The sequence below is a fragment of the Gymnodraco acuticeps genome, unplaced genomic scaffold (assembly GCF_902827175.1).
Source record: "Gymnodraco acuticeps unplaced genomic scaffold, fGymAcu1.1, whole genome shotgun sequence".
Taxonomy (NCBI): Eukaryota; Metazoa; Chordata; class Actinopteri; order Perciformes; family Bathydraconidae; genus Gymnodraco; species Gymnodraco acuticeps.
This window is the reverse complement of record NW_022992032.1, coordinates 1,182,120-1,200,019: the sequence shown is the minus strand read 5'-3', so window position 1 is coordinate 1,200,019 and position 17,900 is coordinate 1,182,120. Positions and strand designations below refer to the sequence as shown.

The 17,900-nt window shown below is 42.8% G+C and overlaps 2 protein-coding genes across 2 annotated transcripts in view; both read right to left on the bottom strand.

Annotated features, from left to right (window-relative positions):
* Positions 1–10,298, bottom strand: part of bmp8a (bone morphogenetic protein 8a) — a 31,283-nt gene extending 20,985 nt beyond the window's left edge. Inside the window, 6 exon segments of the mRNA XM_034201617.1 lie at positions 8,767–8,911; positions 8,913–9,038; positions 9,040–9,212; positions 9,609–9,618; positions 10,063–10,132; positions 10,246–10,298. Of these exon segments, the coding sequence (XP_034057508.1) occupies positions 8,767–8,911; positions 8,913–9,038; positions 9,040–9,212; positions 9,609–9,618; positions 10,063–10,132; positions 10,246–10,298 (577 nt within the window).
* Positions 10,299–12,968: 2,670 nt separating this feature from the next.
* The window catches only part of macf1a (microtubule actin crosslinking factor 1a), a 283,339-nt gene continuing 278,407 nt past the window's right edge, over positions 12,969–17,900 (bottom strand). Inside the window, 4 exon segments of the mRNA XM_034201651.1 lie at positions 12,969–14,994; positions 14,997–15,150; positions 15,152–15,162; positions 15,910–16,014. Coding sequence (XP_034057542.1) covers positions 14,861–14,994; positions 14,997–15,150; positions 15,152–15,162; positions 15,910–16,014 — 404 coding nt within the window. The 3' untranslated portion in view covers positions 12,969–14,860.

Below are 17,900 nucleotides of genomic sequence, written 5' to 3'. Positions count from 1 at the left end.
AAATCAGCATATACTTCTGTCAGGTATGCCACCCCTCAAAATCTCCTGCCACCCTCTTGCCACCCCATGAATATTTGTCTAGATCCCCCCATCCAATATTTTGCAACCCAATATTTGCAACCCTGTAAAATCTTAACATCACAATGAACTCATAACTACAGCTGATAAATGTAGTTTAATAAAAAAATATAGTGTTTTCCTGTGAAATGAAGTGAAGTAAAATCATAGAGTAGGCTTAAATTGAATTACAAGTACAACTCATGCTACGCATTACTTAAAATGGAATATAAAGTGCGATGTGAAGTTCGTTCAAAATAATTGCTGAGTATGATATCTGAGTTTACTAGACATACTCAATCCCCCCACATTTGGGGCTCTTCAGTCAGACAGCAGACTATGGAGTGATAGTGAGCGACATTAAGTTACAGTAAAAGGGGAAAGGTTTGACAGCTCACTTATATATACTGAAGAAAATAAATATCCAACAATAAAATATTTGATGGTTTACATTTTCCTTGAAATATTCCTTGAATTATTTAATTTTGAAATATATAATGTTGAGTATTAACAGTTTTTTTTTTTAACTGTAGCTTGGACCGTAACGAAGTGATCGATACAGTCGGCTGATTCATAGAAGATGTTTTTCTAAAGCTAACTTCAGTGTAACAGTCCGCTGGTAATAGAATACTTGAAAATCTGTTAGTAATAGAGGTGAGAGAAGTACTCAGATCTTGTACTTGAGTAAAAGTAGAAGTACCCTGTTACCCTCATTACCTCTGCCCGCCCTACCACCTGTCCTCTGGACCCTATCCCCTCAAACCTCCTTCAGACTATCGCTCCTGATATTCTACCGTTTCTCACCCACCCATTTCATCAACACTTCTCTAACTTCTGGTCACTTTCCAAACAGTCTCAAGGAGGCAGAGTAAACCCTCTCCTAAAGAAACCCACTCTCACCCGTCTGATGTTATAAACTACAGGCCTGTCTCTCTCCTCCCGTTCCTGTCTAAATCACTTGAACGCGCTGTCTTTAAACAACTCTCCTGTTATCTCATCAGAACAACCTTCTGGATCCGCACCAGTCTGGTTTCAAAGGCAGGTCACTCCACAGAAACTGCTCTCCTCGCTGTCTCTGAGGAACTGCAGCCTCCCTCTCCTCTGTCATCATCCTTCTGGACCTGTCTGCTGCATTCGACACGGTGAATCATCATCCTCCTTCGCACTATCCAAGAACTTGGAGTTTCAGGCTCTGCACTTTCCCTCCTCACCTCATACCTCAAAGACCGTACCTACAGGGTAACTTGGAGAGGGTCTGAGTCCGACCCTTGTCAATTAATTACAGGGGTCCCTCAGGGCTCTGTTCTTGGTCCCCTCTTCTTCTCTTTGTACACAAAACTCGCTCGGATCTGTCATTAGCCCGCATGGTTTTTCATACCACTGCTACGCTGACGACACCCAATTAATTCTGTCCTTTCCTCGCTCAGAGACCCAGGTCGTCACACGCATCTCTGCTTGTCGAGCGGACATCTCTCAGTGGATGTCTGCTCACCACCTCAAGCTCAACCTTGACAAGACTGAACTGCTTTTCCTTCCGGGAAAATATTGTCCCACTCTTGACCTAACAATCAACATCGGCCCCTCTGTTGTTTCCCCGACTCAGACTGCAAGGAATCTGGGTGTGACCCTAGATAACAACCTGTCCTTCACTGCAAACATAGCTGCTACAACCCGCTGCTGCAGATACACTCTTTACAACATCAGGAGGATACGTCCCCCTGACCCAGAAAGCGACGCAGGTTCTGGTCCAGGCTCTCGTCATCTCACGCCTAGACTACTGCAACTCCCTCCTGGCTGGTCTACCTGCATGTGCCATCCGACCTCTTCAGCTCAATGCAGCGGCTCGTCTGGTCTTCAACCTTCCTACATTTTCCCACACCACTCCGCTCCTCCCTCCCTTCACTGGCTTCCAGTAACTGCTAGAATCCACTTCAAGACACTGGTACTTGCGTACCATGCTGCGAATGGATCTGGCCCTTCCTACATCCAGGAGGACATGGTTAAACCATACACCCCAGCACGTGCACTCCGCTCTGCATCAGCCAAACGGCTCGCTGCACCCGCACTGCAAGGGGGAACCAAGTTCCCATCAGCAAAAACACGTGGGTTGCTATCCTGGCTCCAAAATGGTGGAATGAGCTCCCCATTGACATCAGGACAGCAGATAGCTTGCACATCTTCCGGGGCAGACAGAAAACTCATCTCTTTCGACTCCACTTCGAGCGATAGAATTACTAACAAAGCACTTATATACTAATAAAGGACTGGCTTATCCTGTTGCTGCATGCGATCTGCGATTTACGGACCTGCTCGTCGCGAAGAACGGAGCGCCTCCACCTGTTTGCTTCCTGCGATCTACGGAGGCCTGCTCCCACCTGTAGAATACGGCTGTACTGGAGAGGTTTTTACCCCGGAGTCGTCGCGGAGAGACGGAGTGGATCCACGCTTCGGGCTTGGCCTGCTTCCACCGGGCGTGTGCTGCTGTGCGGAGGAGGATTTTACCACCGCTGGGGCCTGCTTTCCACCTGTCCTGGTTCTGCTGTTGCAGAGGCCTGCTTTCACCCCGGGGATACCACGGAGGGACCGGAGCGCTTCCACGCTGCTGTTTTCGCCTGTCCTTTGCTGCTGTGCTGATTTTGCTCCAGGAACATCGCGGATACTGTGTGCTGGTCTGGGAAAATGGCCCATATCGGGATTCTGCTGTGCCTGTTAACTGTTTTGGACTATGAGAAGATCTCTAGTCATTCTGAGAAGACTACTGGATTCAGGTCTGTTCTGCCACCCGCAGTGGGCATCCCCTGCAAAGGTTCGGATGTGTTGCTCAAACAATTACCGGTTGCCTTGTCACAGTCAATCTGCTCGACAAAATATGTTTGTCTTTTTTATTTTCCTGCGATGATGGTTCTTCAGGACTGCTTCTTAAGCTCTAATCACACTCTCGCAGACTTTTCCGGTGTTTCTAAATTAGATGACAATGTATTTGTGTCGTTTAAGAGGAAAAGATGCCTGTTTTTTTTGTTGTTATACTGTCAGGAAATGTACAACCTAACCCTGGTCCGCCCAGTAGTAGTAGTCAGATCGCTACTCCTGCTGATTTTAAAGCTAGGTCTGGGTTGGGTTTTCATCCACTTGAATGTGCGCAGTCTGTTAGGTAAACTAGATTTTGTCCGTATCTGGGCGAGCGACTGACGCTGACGTATTGTCTTATCAGAAACATGGCTAAACAAATCTATTTTGGCCTCTGACATTGCCTTAAATGGTTTTAATGTGTATCGTACCGACCGGCCTAATAAAGGTGGTGGCGTTGCCATTTATGTTAAGAATAAGTTCAGTGTAACCACATTAGTTTCCAAATCGATCAGTAAGCAATTTGAATTTTTAGCCATAAATATAGAAGTGGCAAAGGGTCAACAGGTCATGGTAGTGGTGTTACAGACCCCCCTCAGCTGTCAAAGACTCCTTGTCTTCACTAGAAAATCTTTTATCACAACTAGACTACAAGGAAATAGTGCTACTTGGAGATTGTAACTGCAGCAGAGGATTTTAAAAACCTTTGTATCTCTTTGAATGTTACTCAGATTGTTGACAGTCCTACTCGCCCAAATATTAAGTCCCCTAATAAATCCTCCCTAATGATCTCATTTTAACTAATGTTCCCCATAAATATTCATCTGTGGGAGTATTTGCAAATGATCTGAGCGATCATTGTGTGGTAGCCACAATTAGGGACACTAAGGTCCAAAAGGTTAAACCCTGCATTATTAAGAGAGACAAAAAAATTTTGTTGAGCAGGGTTTTGTGCATGATCCGTTTGATTTTGATTGGGGTAAAATCTATCGGTGTGCTGATGTGGAAACCGCATGGTCTTATTTTTATCTTGGTTTTATGGAGATCATTGATAGACATGCACCCCTGTGTAAATTTAGAGTAAAGGGACGAGACAATCCTTGGTTTTCTGCTGAGCTGTCTAGTCTCCTTCATGAGAGAAACAAGGCCTGGGCAAAGGCTAGGCAATCAGGCTCAGAGGTAGAGTGGCTGCGTTTTAGGCAGCTAAGGAATAGCTTCACTTCAAATGTCAAAAGTGCAAAGTCGAAGTACTATTTGTCAGTTACCACAGAAAACCTAAATCCTAGGAAATTTGGGAAAGCAATCAAATCGATATCCACCGGTGAGATCGGTAATGAGCTACCTCCGTGCCTTACCACAGCATCTGGCACTATATCGGACAGGGCTACTATGCTAAATTGCTTTAATGAGCATTTTGTGTCCTGCGGTTCTATGTTTTATTCTGTGACTAACTCTGCTTCTGTGAACACCCCAATCCGTGACTCTGAACAATGTGGTCTGGAAAACCCTTTCATTTTTTCTCCTTTTACTGTCAATGTTGTTCATGAAGCCTTATCTAAGCTAGATCCTAAGAAACCGGCTGGCCCGGACAACGTAGAACCTTTCTTTTTAAAGATAGCTGCAGATTTTATTGCTCTTCCTCTTACTACTCTTTTTAACCTCTCCCTCAGCACAAATGCAATTCCAAAAGTATGGAAGTCAGCTTATGTCTTGCCTTTACTAAAAGGAGGGGAGGCAACTATTTTAAGTAACTATAGGCCAATCTCTAAATTGTCAGTTCTGGCGAAGGTGCTCGAACGCCTAGTGAGTGAACAGGTAAAGGAGTTTTTATGTAAAAATGATATCCTGTCTAAACATCAGTCAGGCTTCAGAAAACAACATAGCACCATCACTGCCACAATGAAAGTGGTGAATGACATTACGAGTATTTTAGACAATAAGCAGAGTTGTGCAGCTCTATTTATTGACCTTTCCAAAACGTTTGATACCGTCGATCATCGCATCTTAAAGCAGAGGCTACTCAGTATCGGCATATCCAGCCATGCAGTGGGTTGGTTTGTGAACTACCTCTCTGAAATGTCCCAATGTGTTCACTTTGATGGGCTGTCTTCTGAGTGGTTAAACATTGCTAATGGTGTTCCTCAAGGTTCTGTTTTAGGTCCACTTTTATTCTCCATCTACATCAACAGTTTAGGTGAAAATGTGGATGAAGCTACTTTACATTTTTATGCTGATGATACCGTGATGTACTGTGCAGGTCCCTCCATTAAGGAGGCTGGTGTTAAATTACAGGCTGTTTTTAACATTATTCAGACTCAGCTCGCTGAACTTAAGCTTCTTTTAAATGTTGATAAAACCAAGGTAATGCTATTTCAAAAGCTAAAAAGACACCAGAGCCTGTTTTGGATATTGTTACTATGCAAGGACAAGTACTTGAAGTGGTTACCAGTTATAAATACCTAGGTATCTGGCTTGATGATTGTCTTACTTTTAAACTTCATGTCAATAACCTGCTTAAAAAGCTGAGGGTTAGGCTAGGTTTCTTTTTCAGAAACAAGTCCTGTTTCTCTTTTGAAGCCAGGAAAAGGCTAGTCACTGTGACCTTTTTACCTGTGCTGGACTATGGTGATTTGTTGTATATGAATGCACCTGCCTATTGCCTGAACAAGTTAGATGCCGCCTATCACAGCGCACTGAGATTTGTCACAAATTGTAAAGCACTTACTCATCACTGTACCCTGTATGCCAAGGCAGGTCTGCCATCACTTACTGTAAAGAGGCTCAGTCATTGGTACACGTTATTTTAGGGATGCACGATATTGGTTTTTTGAAACCGATACCTTCCTGCTTCTCAAGACCAATACCAAACATTTTTTTACGCCACTAATTATTTTAACGCGATTAACGCATGTGTATTTTTTTTCCTCGGCCGCCCCGTAGTTTCAGAGCGCATCGAGTTTAAAATACCATCTACAAGCTGATGCTGACAGCCCCGCTCCTGTCGCCCGCTTGTGGCAGACCACACTTCCACGCTCACCGGCAGGCACCGACTGGCTGTTGGAGGACCGGGAGGGTGTGTATGTGTGGCCCGAGCGAGCGAGAGAGAGACCTTACGTGCATTGTTGTTGTTAGCATCTGGTGCTAGCTAGCTGCGCTAACGGATATACGGAGCTGTTTAAATGAAAACAGAGGAGCGACATTTCGCCACAACTGCGCCGAGCACTTGACTTTATGCAGGAAGCCAGACAGTGGGACATTGTACGAAAAGTCAGCACACTCAGCACGGATAGTGCGCAACATGATTGCAGCGTCCAGGCAGCTCCGGTTCGAGCATATGCCTTGAGTTGCACATAGCTCCAACGCCCATACCACCGACGACATGTTTGTTTACTGTCCTGGCTTCACGAGTTAGGGAGCGCTGGATTTGTGAAAAACTCCCCTCTTCCTAAACCACTAATACCACAGTACTGGCAAAACGGGAGGAGCCGAGTGAAAAACAAGCGCCCCTCATCCCAATCCACCCACACCGCAGTATTTTTTCTTTTTTTTTACCCAAAAAATATATTGTATATTATCGGGGCTATTAATACTGGTATCGGGTTTATCGGGATGACGTCATAATTCCTAATATCGGACCGATAATTATCGGGCCGATAATTATCGTGCATCCCTAGTTTATTTATAAAGCTTTGTTGGGTAAACTCCCATATTATATCTGCTCTCTGATAACACAGAGGGCCCTTCTCACTTCGGTTAAATGGATTCCTTGCGTCCCTGACTTGCGTCGTTTCCCCTGCGACTAGTCCCTCCACCAGGGAAGCATGGAGAGATGCAAGGAAACCACGAGAAGCAGGGAAATGAGTTTTAAGAGCAATGGGACGTCCTTCTTCCTCCCGGAGCGTCACGTGAAGCGACGTCCGTTTGTGATGACGCTGCACAGCTGATCGTCTGACAGCAGCTCTGTCCCCGTTATTTCCACACACACCCCCGCCTCTGTTAGTACCATTTACTGACACAAACATTTGTATCATCTGTTGTTAGACCCAAATACATGAAATAAATAAGAACTAATTCTCAAAAAAGATAACGCCATTCTTAAAATGTATAAACGAACAATAGTTTGATTAATATTGATTAGAGTGCACACAATAAATAAAGAATTCAGAGAAGAAAAAGAGATATGTTATCTATCAAAACCCAGTTAGATTAACATTCATTGGATTGCACACTTTTGTTTATTTGTGTGGATATGTAGCAAATTAACATTTCAATAGCACTTAATGACTGATTGAATGGAAATGACAATAAATGAAAATGTTAAAACGAAAAAAGCGATCATGAAATGTTTCCAAAAAATGAATAAAATGATTTTTGACCACTTTGTTGTTCAGATATATCACACCTTTGGTAACTAAATGATACATTAATTGAAACAAAACATGGTATAAACTGAGGAGTGACTCCCGTGAGGTTCATGTATTTTCTTCACTCCGCTGGGAAAACTGCTCTCATGTCAAGAAGCATCAGATCAGTGCATGCGCTGCATCGTCCAATCAGTGAGCGATACACAGTAAGGGGGCGGCGCGAGTGTCTGAGGATTTCATCTGGTGGTTCCTCGATTATAGCTCCTCTATTCTCGCTCCTCGGTCCTCCGGCAAAAATAAGGGACGCTACTCAAGATGGCGCAGACAAATCAACTCCGGTGAGACCGAGACCGAGGAGCGAGGAAATGAAAATAAGAGAAGTGAAACGCAGCCAGATAGTTGCAAGCAGCTATTGTCTGAGATCGCATGATGTAGTATTGTTAGATGTGCCAGAGCAAGGACTGTCTTAGGTAAGACAGCTTTTATGAGCGCAGCTCCACTTGCTTGGAACAGTCTTCAGCAAGAATTGAAACTGAGCAATCTCATTCCTCTGCATGTTTTTAAAGCTAGGCTAATGAAATGCTCGTTGGTACTATGGCCACTTGTAAATGTCTATAACTATGTAATGTATCCTGTAAATATAATGATAATGTCCTTTATTGTTTTATGTTCATGTGGAACCTATATGCTGCAGGTCTCCCTTGAAAAAGAGATCTATGATCTCAATGGGACCAATCTGGTTAAATAAAGGTTGAAATGAAATGAAATGAGTTGAGTAGCACTTGAAATGTTTTTGCTCTATGAACTGATGTACTTATATGATTCTGTTTTTCTTCAAGTTTGTATCTTCTTGGTCGAATGCACTTATTGTAAGTCGCTTTGCCGATTAAAAGCGTCAGCTAAATGTATGGTAATGTAGGCGATACTCTGTTACAAGAACAAGTCTGCATTAAAAGGTTACTCAAGTAAAGTACAAAAGTATTGGCATCTAAATATACTAAAGTACCAAAGTAAAGTACTATTATGCAGATGGTCCAGTTCAGAATAATAGATATGATATGTTTTTGATTATAATTATTTATGTATTAAAGTATTATCAAAGTTAGTTTGAATGACTTTGTATACTGCAGGGTAGCTTGTGCATACTCCAGGTGTAACTAAAGTCTGATATAACTCAAATCTGCCAAAGTAAATAAAAGTACAAAATAAATGTAGTGGAGTAAAAGTACACGATTTTACCTTGAATTGTAGTGGAGTAGAAGTAGAATTAAATATAAATACTCAAGTAAAATACAAGTTCCTCAAAATGGTACTATTCAGTAATTGAGTTCATGTACACCACTGGTTAGTAGGCAGTTAAGCAGTAGCCACATACAGATTATAATGCAGTACAAAGTATGACATTTTTAAAGATTGCCCAGGAATGCCAACTGCCTCACTTCCTGAATGGCTCTTTCCCCAGACATTACCTCCAGGTATGAGGTCACAGTTTACTCACCCAGGTTGACGAAGCTCATCACCGTGTCAGCCTCGCTGACCACCGTGCCCAGTGGCCAGTGGGTGCTGAGGGTCGGCAGGACGGCGTGGCTGACCTGAACCAACCTCTCCATGCCGGGTCCGTTCACAATAATTTCATTCCTTTCATCCTCCCCCATCAGCAGACATGGCGTGGTACAGGTCGAGCATGAATAGCGGCGCGGAGGAGGGGCGGTCGCAGCGGGGGTGAGGTCTTGGTCGCCCTGGTAGACCTAAGATGGACAAGATCTCCTTTCTGCATCTCCTTCTTCTCTCGGCCGCTGAGCCTTCTGAAGCTGGAGTGGACCAGGGCCTCAGCCTGCTGGCTCCACAGGGAGAGGCCGAGCAGGAGCAGCAGGGGCAGCAGCAGCAGGAGTCCTGGGGTGGAGGAGAGGCTGATGGGGTCTGGAAGATAATCTGCTGCTGCTTCTGCTCAAGTGCTGCTGTTTCCTCTTGCTGCAAGACAAGGGAAGCTGTGGGAGACGTTGAGTCCATGGCTGTGGTGGCTGGCAAATCTAGATTTATAAGTAAATATATAATCCGCTTCTTTTTTACTTTATCAGTTTATCTTCCCTTCAGTGTTTCCAGACTGACAGCAATAGTGTTTGTAACTCGCTTTAGTTTGTCCTCCTGTTCCAGACAGATGCTGATTTATGCCTGATGTGTTTAGAGGAGAGCTGGCTTGGACAGGACGTGTTTTACCGCCTTAAGCGCCTCTGTTTAATCTCTCCCTCCCCCCTTTTTGCCTTTCCTCTCTCCCTCGGCTACCTTCTCTATCTTGAAGAGAACAAAATCTCCTCACCCTCTGATCCACTTCTCCCTCACCTTGCAGTCGCTGCAACAGAAGAAAACAGAGATAATGAGAGTGAGGGCATAATTACAAGGTTCCACAATGTGTTTTGAATACAGACAACTATGCCCCTGTGGGAAGATTGGTCTTAGCTTTGAAGTTGTAAACTTGGAGGATGGAAAGCAATTTCAGTGATGAGCAGGTTGCCCCCAGAGATTGGAGTGAAATCTGAGAGCTGTGTCATCAGATCTGCTTTCAACCCTCCATTGCCTCCCAAGGAAATAAAGTTCACACTTGCAGTTAGTCAACGATCAACTAGATACCTCATGGGAGTCATCATTCACGGCTGGAAGCTTTTATCCAGTCCTCCTTGGGTACTTCATCATCCATTCAAGACGACTCCCCACCCACACATCTCCAGATGTCTCTCTTAATCCAGTTTATAAAAAAACTCCAGAAAATTGATTCCTGATTTTAATCCTTGTCCACGGCCAGAGGTCTCTTGTAGCTCTTGTGCACACTCTCCACAGCATCTGATCTGAGCAGCAGTGAGTGTGTCCTGTGTATGAGGCTCAGAGAGTGTTACAGTTGTTCATAACCAGGAGGGAGTTTCCTTCCTAGCCTCCGCCTCTCGGTCTTTTTCAAGTCTTTAAACCTACATCCCATCCTCACCCCTCCCAGTGGTCTCCCAGTGAGACCTCATCTCTCTCCTTACCTCCACCCATCTATCTTTTCATCTCCTCATGACTGCTTCCTTTCATAGCTACTCAAAGTGAAGTCTCAGGCGGCTTGGTGGGAAGTACGTCAAGTGGCCTGATGGCCCTGGTGAATAGCAGCAATTCTCTACGTACTAGCGAAAGAGATTCAAAGTGTATTTAATTTATCTACAGATGTCAAGACTTAAAAGGAGGGCGAGAGGCGAAAGCTGGGAGGGAAACCACCCTGGTCATGAACAACTTTTACACATTTAAAATACACTCTCACTGCTGCTGAGCTCTGCTCTAAATGCACCAGAGCAGCTAGAAGATACTACTTACCTCGAAGAAGTCCAAAAATACAACTGAATGCATTCACAATAAGAACGTAATTAATTTACCAAATTAGTTGATAAAAAATACTTTGAAGTACCTTTTTTTTTTAACTGCTTGGCTTTCCTATTTTGTGGGTCCTTAGCCAAAATATCTTTAAACATACTTAAAACCACTGAGAGGACTGTGTGGCTAGCTCTTGCTAGCTTATATAAAATCGTTTTTTAGCTAGCTACTTTGGTAAAGCCAATTTTCTTTCAAGAACTAAACCAGTAAATGCAGTGTTAATCGTCTTCATTCTTTGCAACATACCACTATACCACATCATTGTGTTTTAACAATTGTATCAGTAATTACCTTAGCATAAGTTTTTTAGCTGGCAAGCTAATTTGAAGAAAGCTAATTAGCCTGTATTCAAAACTTCAATTGCAGACGTGAAAATGTTATGGACAGTGTCTGTAAACGTTATTAGTAGTATCTAGCTTACTTTTTTAGGCTATAGGCTTGTCAGTTAAACACTCCATCCGTAATTTTTATCAAAATACAATAAACCATACCAAGTAAGTGCGCATCGAGCTAACAATAAAGACCTTTGAACACTTCTGAAGTGGCAGGTTTTTTGGGAACTGCTGAGTCGCTCATTAGTTTGCAAACACTCTCTGTGCATGAGGGTGTTGAAACCTGGTTGAAACCGAAAGAACTTGCAGGGAGAATATGACTCAAATATAGTAGAGGCTCAGCCCTGTGCCAGCCCGTGTTTGTGTACTCTTTTCTTCAAAGCGGCTTGGTACTTGTGGTCACTTGAAAGGCATGAATAACACTGACCAAACCAAACTGACCGCGGTCCATTTTGTCCTGGCCGAAAGGGCGAGTCCGAAATGCCAGGAATTAACGCTCTGCCCATTTAGTTTTTCTTTACTTTGTACATCTGCAACTTCAGTAAAGTTCCGTCTGATAATGGTGAAAGGAGTGCGAGAAGATGAAGGGGCGGAGGTGAAAGAACAGAGAGGGAGTGACAAAGAGTGAAGAATGAAGGGGAGCTGAATGCCCTTGAAACCATATTAACCCAAGTGAAATTGAAAATGACATTCCTTAGAGACAGAAGTGGTGGAACAGAGCGGGGACTGTCATCAGAGTTAAGTCTGGGATGACAGATGGACTGCAGGGATGACAGATGGACTGCAGGGAGGGACGGGCGTAGATGGATTGAGAGTGTACAGCAAATGAGAGGAGTGAGTGTGTGTACACACAGCTGCAGAGACCTCATCATCTCCGGTAAAACCACCAAATAAACAGGACAAAGCTATTTTCAAATACTCCCTCTCTGTCTCACAGAGACACAGCTGCAGGGGAAATAGACATTTAAAAAGGTCAATTTAATAAAATAACTTTCAACTATCACCACCACCATGTCCCCTGTGTTTAAGTGAAGATCCAATGGGATGTGTCCTAAACTGTTACAGGATAATGACCCAGAAATGTCCGTCTGTGGTCTGCCGTCACGCATGGGTGACTGTGGGCTGTAAACAAAATGATAACCATGTTTCTCCTTCCAATTTACTTAAAAAAATATACACTTATGGACATTTTCATATAAACTCTTAAAGTAAGTATGAATGATGTCGGCAGTGATGTAAATGTACACTACTTATTAGAGAAAAACTATCGTGGTGATATAGCCCAAGACTTACAAATAAATGTCTACCTATAGGCTACATAGATACAAAACATCTGAAAAACGTCACGCTTTCAAAAGTTCTACATCGGTGCATACAATGGTACCATTTTAAAAGGCCAATTTGTGCTGCAAATGACACTCAGACATATACAAATATTTTGTCGATGATACATTTCTAAAGACAAAAATGACCAAACAACTCTTCTCTAATGGATAACCTTTAGTTATTGATTCGTCTAACAAGTATTTTTCAATTCATAAAATAATAATTTAGTCAATTATATTTACAAATATGAGAAGAAGCACGTTTTCAAAGCCAAAGTTAATGTATGAAATAGCTTATTTGTCTGATAAACAACTGGGGAAACAAAAAATAAATAGATTTTTTATCAGAGAATGAATAAAGCCAAGGTGTAACTTCTGAAAAGTTTTTTGACACTTTACCTTTAATTGTTATATATGAAATGTCCAAATTGAAATGCCTAAAAAATACTTTTGTATTTATTTTTTATTTGGAGTCACATAGTATACAGTTTGATCAATTGACAGATCATTCGTTTAAATTAGGTCGCTGACACTAATTCAGCACGTGAAACTGACAATAATTTAATGTCTAACAAACCTAACCCATTCACACACATATAATGCAGAACATTTATAAATGGTCAGAATACCAAGCAAAACAAGAGTAGGTTTTTACTGCAAGCATATTTTTAATACAAAAACAGAACAAAAACATTGTTTATAATTTTAGTTTTAATTTTACACAATTGACTCCTATAGTAACACCCCTCCCTCCATGTTTTCGTCATCACACAGAGTAGCACAGCATCAAAAGGTGGAGGACTCGTCTCCTGCGCCCCGAATCCCCCTCCCCTCAGAGAGACAATAAATAAATAAAAATCACCTTAAGATGTCTTCTTTCTTACTGTAATTTCATTAGTCTTTCATAAACTTCATCTCTCACACTGAGATAACACAGAGACAACTCTGCCCCGCCAATGACGGGCATTTGAAAAAAAAGCCTAGAAGAAACGCTGGGGACGGACATGAGGCAGGACAACCCGCTCTCATTGGTCTGCTCTGACCAGGTCTGCTCTGACCAGGTCTCCTGTCAGTCATATTTGTAGTTCTCTCTACACATGAAGGGCAAACCCCTTTGGTCATCGTCTGGGAATTGTAGTCATTAGCAAAAAAAGAGAAAAGAACAAACAAGGCTGTCACCAGAATCAGCGACCTAGTGAGTAATGTAATGTTACAATGAAGTAGAAACACACAAACGGAGCGGACCACTTCCTTGGTACAAAAAAAACACAATTTCTTTAACCATAATACTAAATCACACTCCGCAAACGGTGATATGACATGAAACTGAAAAATAAATAGATTTTTCTTTCAAGCTAGATAACAAAAGTACAACTGGATTATAAATTAACCAGAAAACAATGAGAAGAAAAACAAAAAAAGGACATTCGCAAATTAAAATGTTTGCATACAGTGACTCATGTCAATGACCTCTATCATTTCCTGTAACAAATACACACATTAAACACACCACCTTGTGTGTGTGTGCTGCTGAGTTGCTCAGGGCGACGCAGCGTAGACATTGAGGTGGGACTGCAGAGGAAGAGACAATTAGTGCATGCTGGTTGTCGAACATCGGGTTACACATGTCATATATTGTCAGTAAGTGTGCTGTTAGTGAGTGTCACCTTAAAAATAGTCCTCTCTTTTGCCAGTTTGTGATATTCCTGTTGGATTGTTACGCCGGCATGTGACCAAACCACACCGCCCTTTGCTGAAATGCACACACACAAGGCTGATGTTACGTTCCAACGGTCGAGAGGAGTCTGCGCTGCGAGTGTGTGAGTGTTTGCTCCGTCACCACCACCCACCCTCTGAGTCTGAGGTTAGCCGGTGTGTGTGTGTGTGTGTGTCGGACAACGTTTTCCCGCCTCCCCACACACAGATCTGCTGAGGTGAGCGTTTTCCCTACCAACCAGTCCAGAGGAAGAGACATGGCAGTCGTTGCATATTTTCTTTTTAGACTCATCGCTGAGGCATCTGGCCCACAAGCCAAAATGACCCACAATTCTCTCTTTCTTTTTTTTTCTCTCCTGAATTTCATTTGGGCTTTCTTTGTTTTTGCAGCCGTGGTGGTGGCGTGTCCCACTCCCTACCCTGCTTCTCTTTGAAAACGTGGGTATTTGTGTCAGTGTGGTATAAAGCAGTTTAAAGACTTCTCTGTTTCTGCGTCTGTTAGGGACAGAAGTGAGTAAGTAAGGCAGCATCACGTCAAGTCACTTTGGGGTTTGGTTCCACGCTTGGGGGGGAACTTTTGAAAGACAAAGCAGGAGACTGGAAGGCAAAATGGGGTCGCTTCTTAAAGGGGAAAGTCGGTTTTTAACCCCACAGATTCTGACCTGGGACCAGAATCCCTCCTCCTGTTGTGCATGTTTTCTCAGTCCGTCCATGAGAGCGGGGAAAGAGTGAGAAGGAGATTCACCATCCTATCCATCTCCTTCTTTCCCCTGGAAAATGTCACAGTGCACAAACTCTCCTCGAGCCCCGTTAGATGGACTCAGATTGAAGAGCTGGTACACCGATGATACTCGCTTCCACTCCAGTTTTCTATTGCTGAATTATTTTTCACGGCCCCCCTGGGTCTTTGGGCTGGGGGCTTTTTAGAGATGGTGGGTATCTTGGATGGTTTGGCCCGGGTCGTCGTGGTGTGTCCGAGGCGTCGGAGCAGACGGAGCGGACGTCCTGCAGCTCCGAGGCGTCCGAAGCGTCGCTGCCTCTTCGGCTGCTGGCTCTGCTGCCTGCCCGGCTGCCCGCTCGGCTTGCCTGCCCGCTCGCTGTGGACCCCCCCTCGCTTCGGATCTAGCAAGGACAGGAGAGAAGAAAATTGGGCTTAATCAAGAAGCAGAGCATTCGTTTCTTAAAAGGGAAATTAGGGCAGGGCTTTGTGGGTGGTAATGTTGGTCATTTCATCCGCCAGACTAAAACATCTCAATAAATATAAGAGGATTTCTCTAGAGATCCATGGTCCCCAGAGGAGGAATCCTTCTGATTTGATTGACCCATGACATTCTATTTAACCCAACCATGTGGTTAACGTTTTCACATATAAGTGAGATATCTCCATAGAGCGACAGTACATTTTGTAGAAACATAATCTAGCGCCACAGGTAAGGTTCATATTTGATATAAAAAATGTATGACATGACAGGTAAAATGTCTCGACAACTTCAGATGGATTCCATGAAATTGTAACAAGTTTAATAAATCTTCAACTTTTCATCTAGCATCATCATCAGTTTAAAACTTTCATTTATCCTACATTTTATACCCGCAAAACTAACGACATTCCCATAACCGTAACTGTGTTGTGTGTTAAGTGCTAATTACCAACAACAATCTAAGAAGATAAACATTATACCTGATAAATGCTTATGTTAGCGTTTAGCTTAACGCACCTCAGTGCCTAGTTAGGACCATATTAGAGGCGCTAGCATGACTGCAGACTCTTGGTTTCATATGGTTGAAGATTAAATAATAAAGTTAAAAACTCATTTGTTATGTCCACTGGCTACCAGTGGACATAACAAGATGTGAGCGTTGTCTCACCAGCGCGTGCCGGTTTTCCGGAGAGCGGCGTTCCTCCGTTCTCTCCGCTCAGCGAGCCTCGGCTGGAGTGGAACGTCGGTCTCTTCAGTTTGGACCCCGACGCGGCCCCCTGCAGAACAACATCAGGACACATCAGCTGAGGAGAACTACACAGCAGTATTTCAAACCATCACAATACACCAAAACAAACAAACAAACATCACATACACATTGACAGAGACATGTGATATAACAACAAATGATAACCATACAAAGACACGCACATTTCTAAGAATGATAAATATCATTTTGAACGGTTTGTATTTATATATTCCATAAGAGGAGTTAAGCATTGATCTAGAGCTTTATTATAGTAAAGAAATGCTATTTTATTACTATATCAACTTAATATCATTTTTAAAAAAAAGATTGCTATTGCAATTGAGAAGTGATAACACTTTGAAGGTTCATCATCCCATTCAAATATTCATATAATAAAGGTGTTTTATAAAATATATAAATTTAAATAAATGAAAACCCTGTGTAAAAAAGAAAAGAACAGACTATAAAAAACAGTTGGGAAAGGATTGTTTTTGATTTACTTATAATTTCTTTAACACATTTTTTCAAAAATCTAAATAATTCTAATTTGAAAAGTCAAAATCATTTATTTTGAACTATTTATTTCATTGTCTTATATTTTATCTAATTGTATCTTAATCTAGTTTTATTTGTATTTTAAATTCTATATTGTCATTTTATGATATTCTAATAATTGAATTGAATCTTTTAGCACTGTCATTTATGTTGCTCTGTAAAGCCCACTGAGACAGATGTGTTTTGTGATATTGGGCTTAAACAATAAACTTGATTTGATCAAACTGCTTTTATGATGTTCCTAAAGTCGTTCTATATCATTATCAATAACCTTGGTAAAACACACTAGAAATATAATCCTGTTGAAAAGCCTGCAACTTCCAAATGTCATGTTTCATGTTTTAGCTCGACCACCTTGTTGTTCTGGAAGGTTGGAACAGTTTTCAGAACTCTCCGAAGATATGTCATCTTTTATACAAACATAAAAAAACCACGTCACACAGCCTTAGTTTCTACGTGTTGGTGTGTGATCACCCGGGAGTGTGCGTTAGTGCAGTAGCGGTTCAGGGGGGTGGGTCGGGTGGAGCAGGGGGGTGGGCGGCTGGGTGGGGGGGTGAGTGTGTTACCCTAGTGGCCCGGGACTGGTGGGGCTGTGAGCGAGGTCGGGGCAGCACTGGCACTTGGATGGCGTTGGAGTTTTACTGTGTGTCAGCCAGGGCTTGGCATAGTCACGAGAGTGAGTATGGGAGGACTGAAGGAAGGAAGGAAGGAAAGGGAGCAAGGAAGGATGGATGGAAAGAAGGAAGGGTGGAGGAGAGCAAAGCAGCCAAAGAGAAGAGCAAACAAAGGAAGGAGGAAGTTATGGAGGGAAGGGAATGAGCATTTGGAAAGCGAGGAAGTGCAGCGCAGTGTGTTTTTGTGCAAAAGTGATTTTTTTTTTAAAACCGAGAACCCAACCATGTAGAAAGTACGATTTTGTTGGCAGGTTAGCAGGAAAAGGCAAAAAGATGAATGAGAACAAAAACAAAAAATAAATCACAGTTAAGGATGTGGTGACAACAACAACAGGAGGAGGAGGATGACAACAGCTACTGAACAATGTGTAACACACACACACACACACACACACACACACACACACACACACACACACACACACACACACACACCACACACCACACACACCAACCACAACCCACACACACACCACACACACACACACCACCACACACACACACACACACAACACCACACACACCAGCACGACACACACACACACACACACACACACACACACACACACACACACACAACACACACTTGTAATCCAAAGACAAATTGGTTCTAACAAATGTCACTAGCATCAAATGACGACAACAACAAACACGATACTACCCACTGACTTCACATGCAGT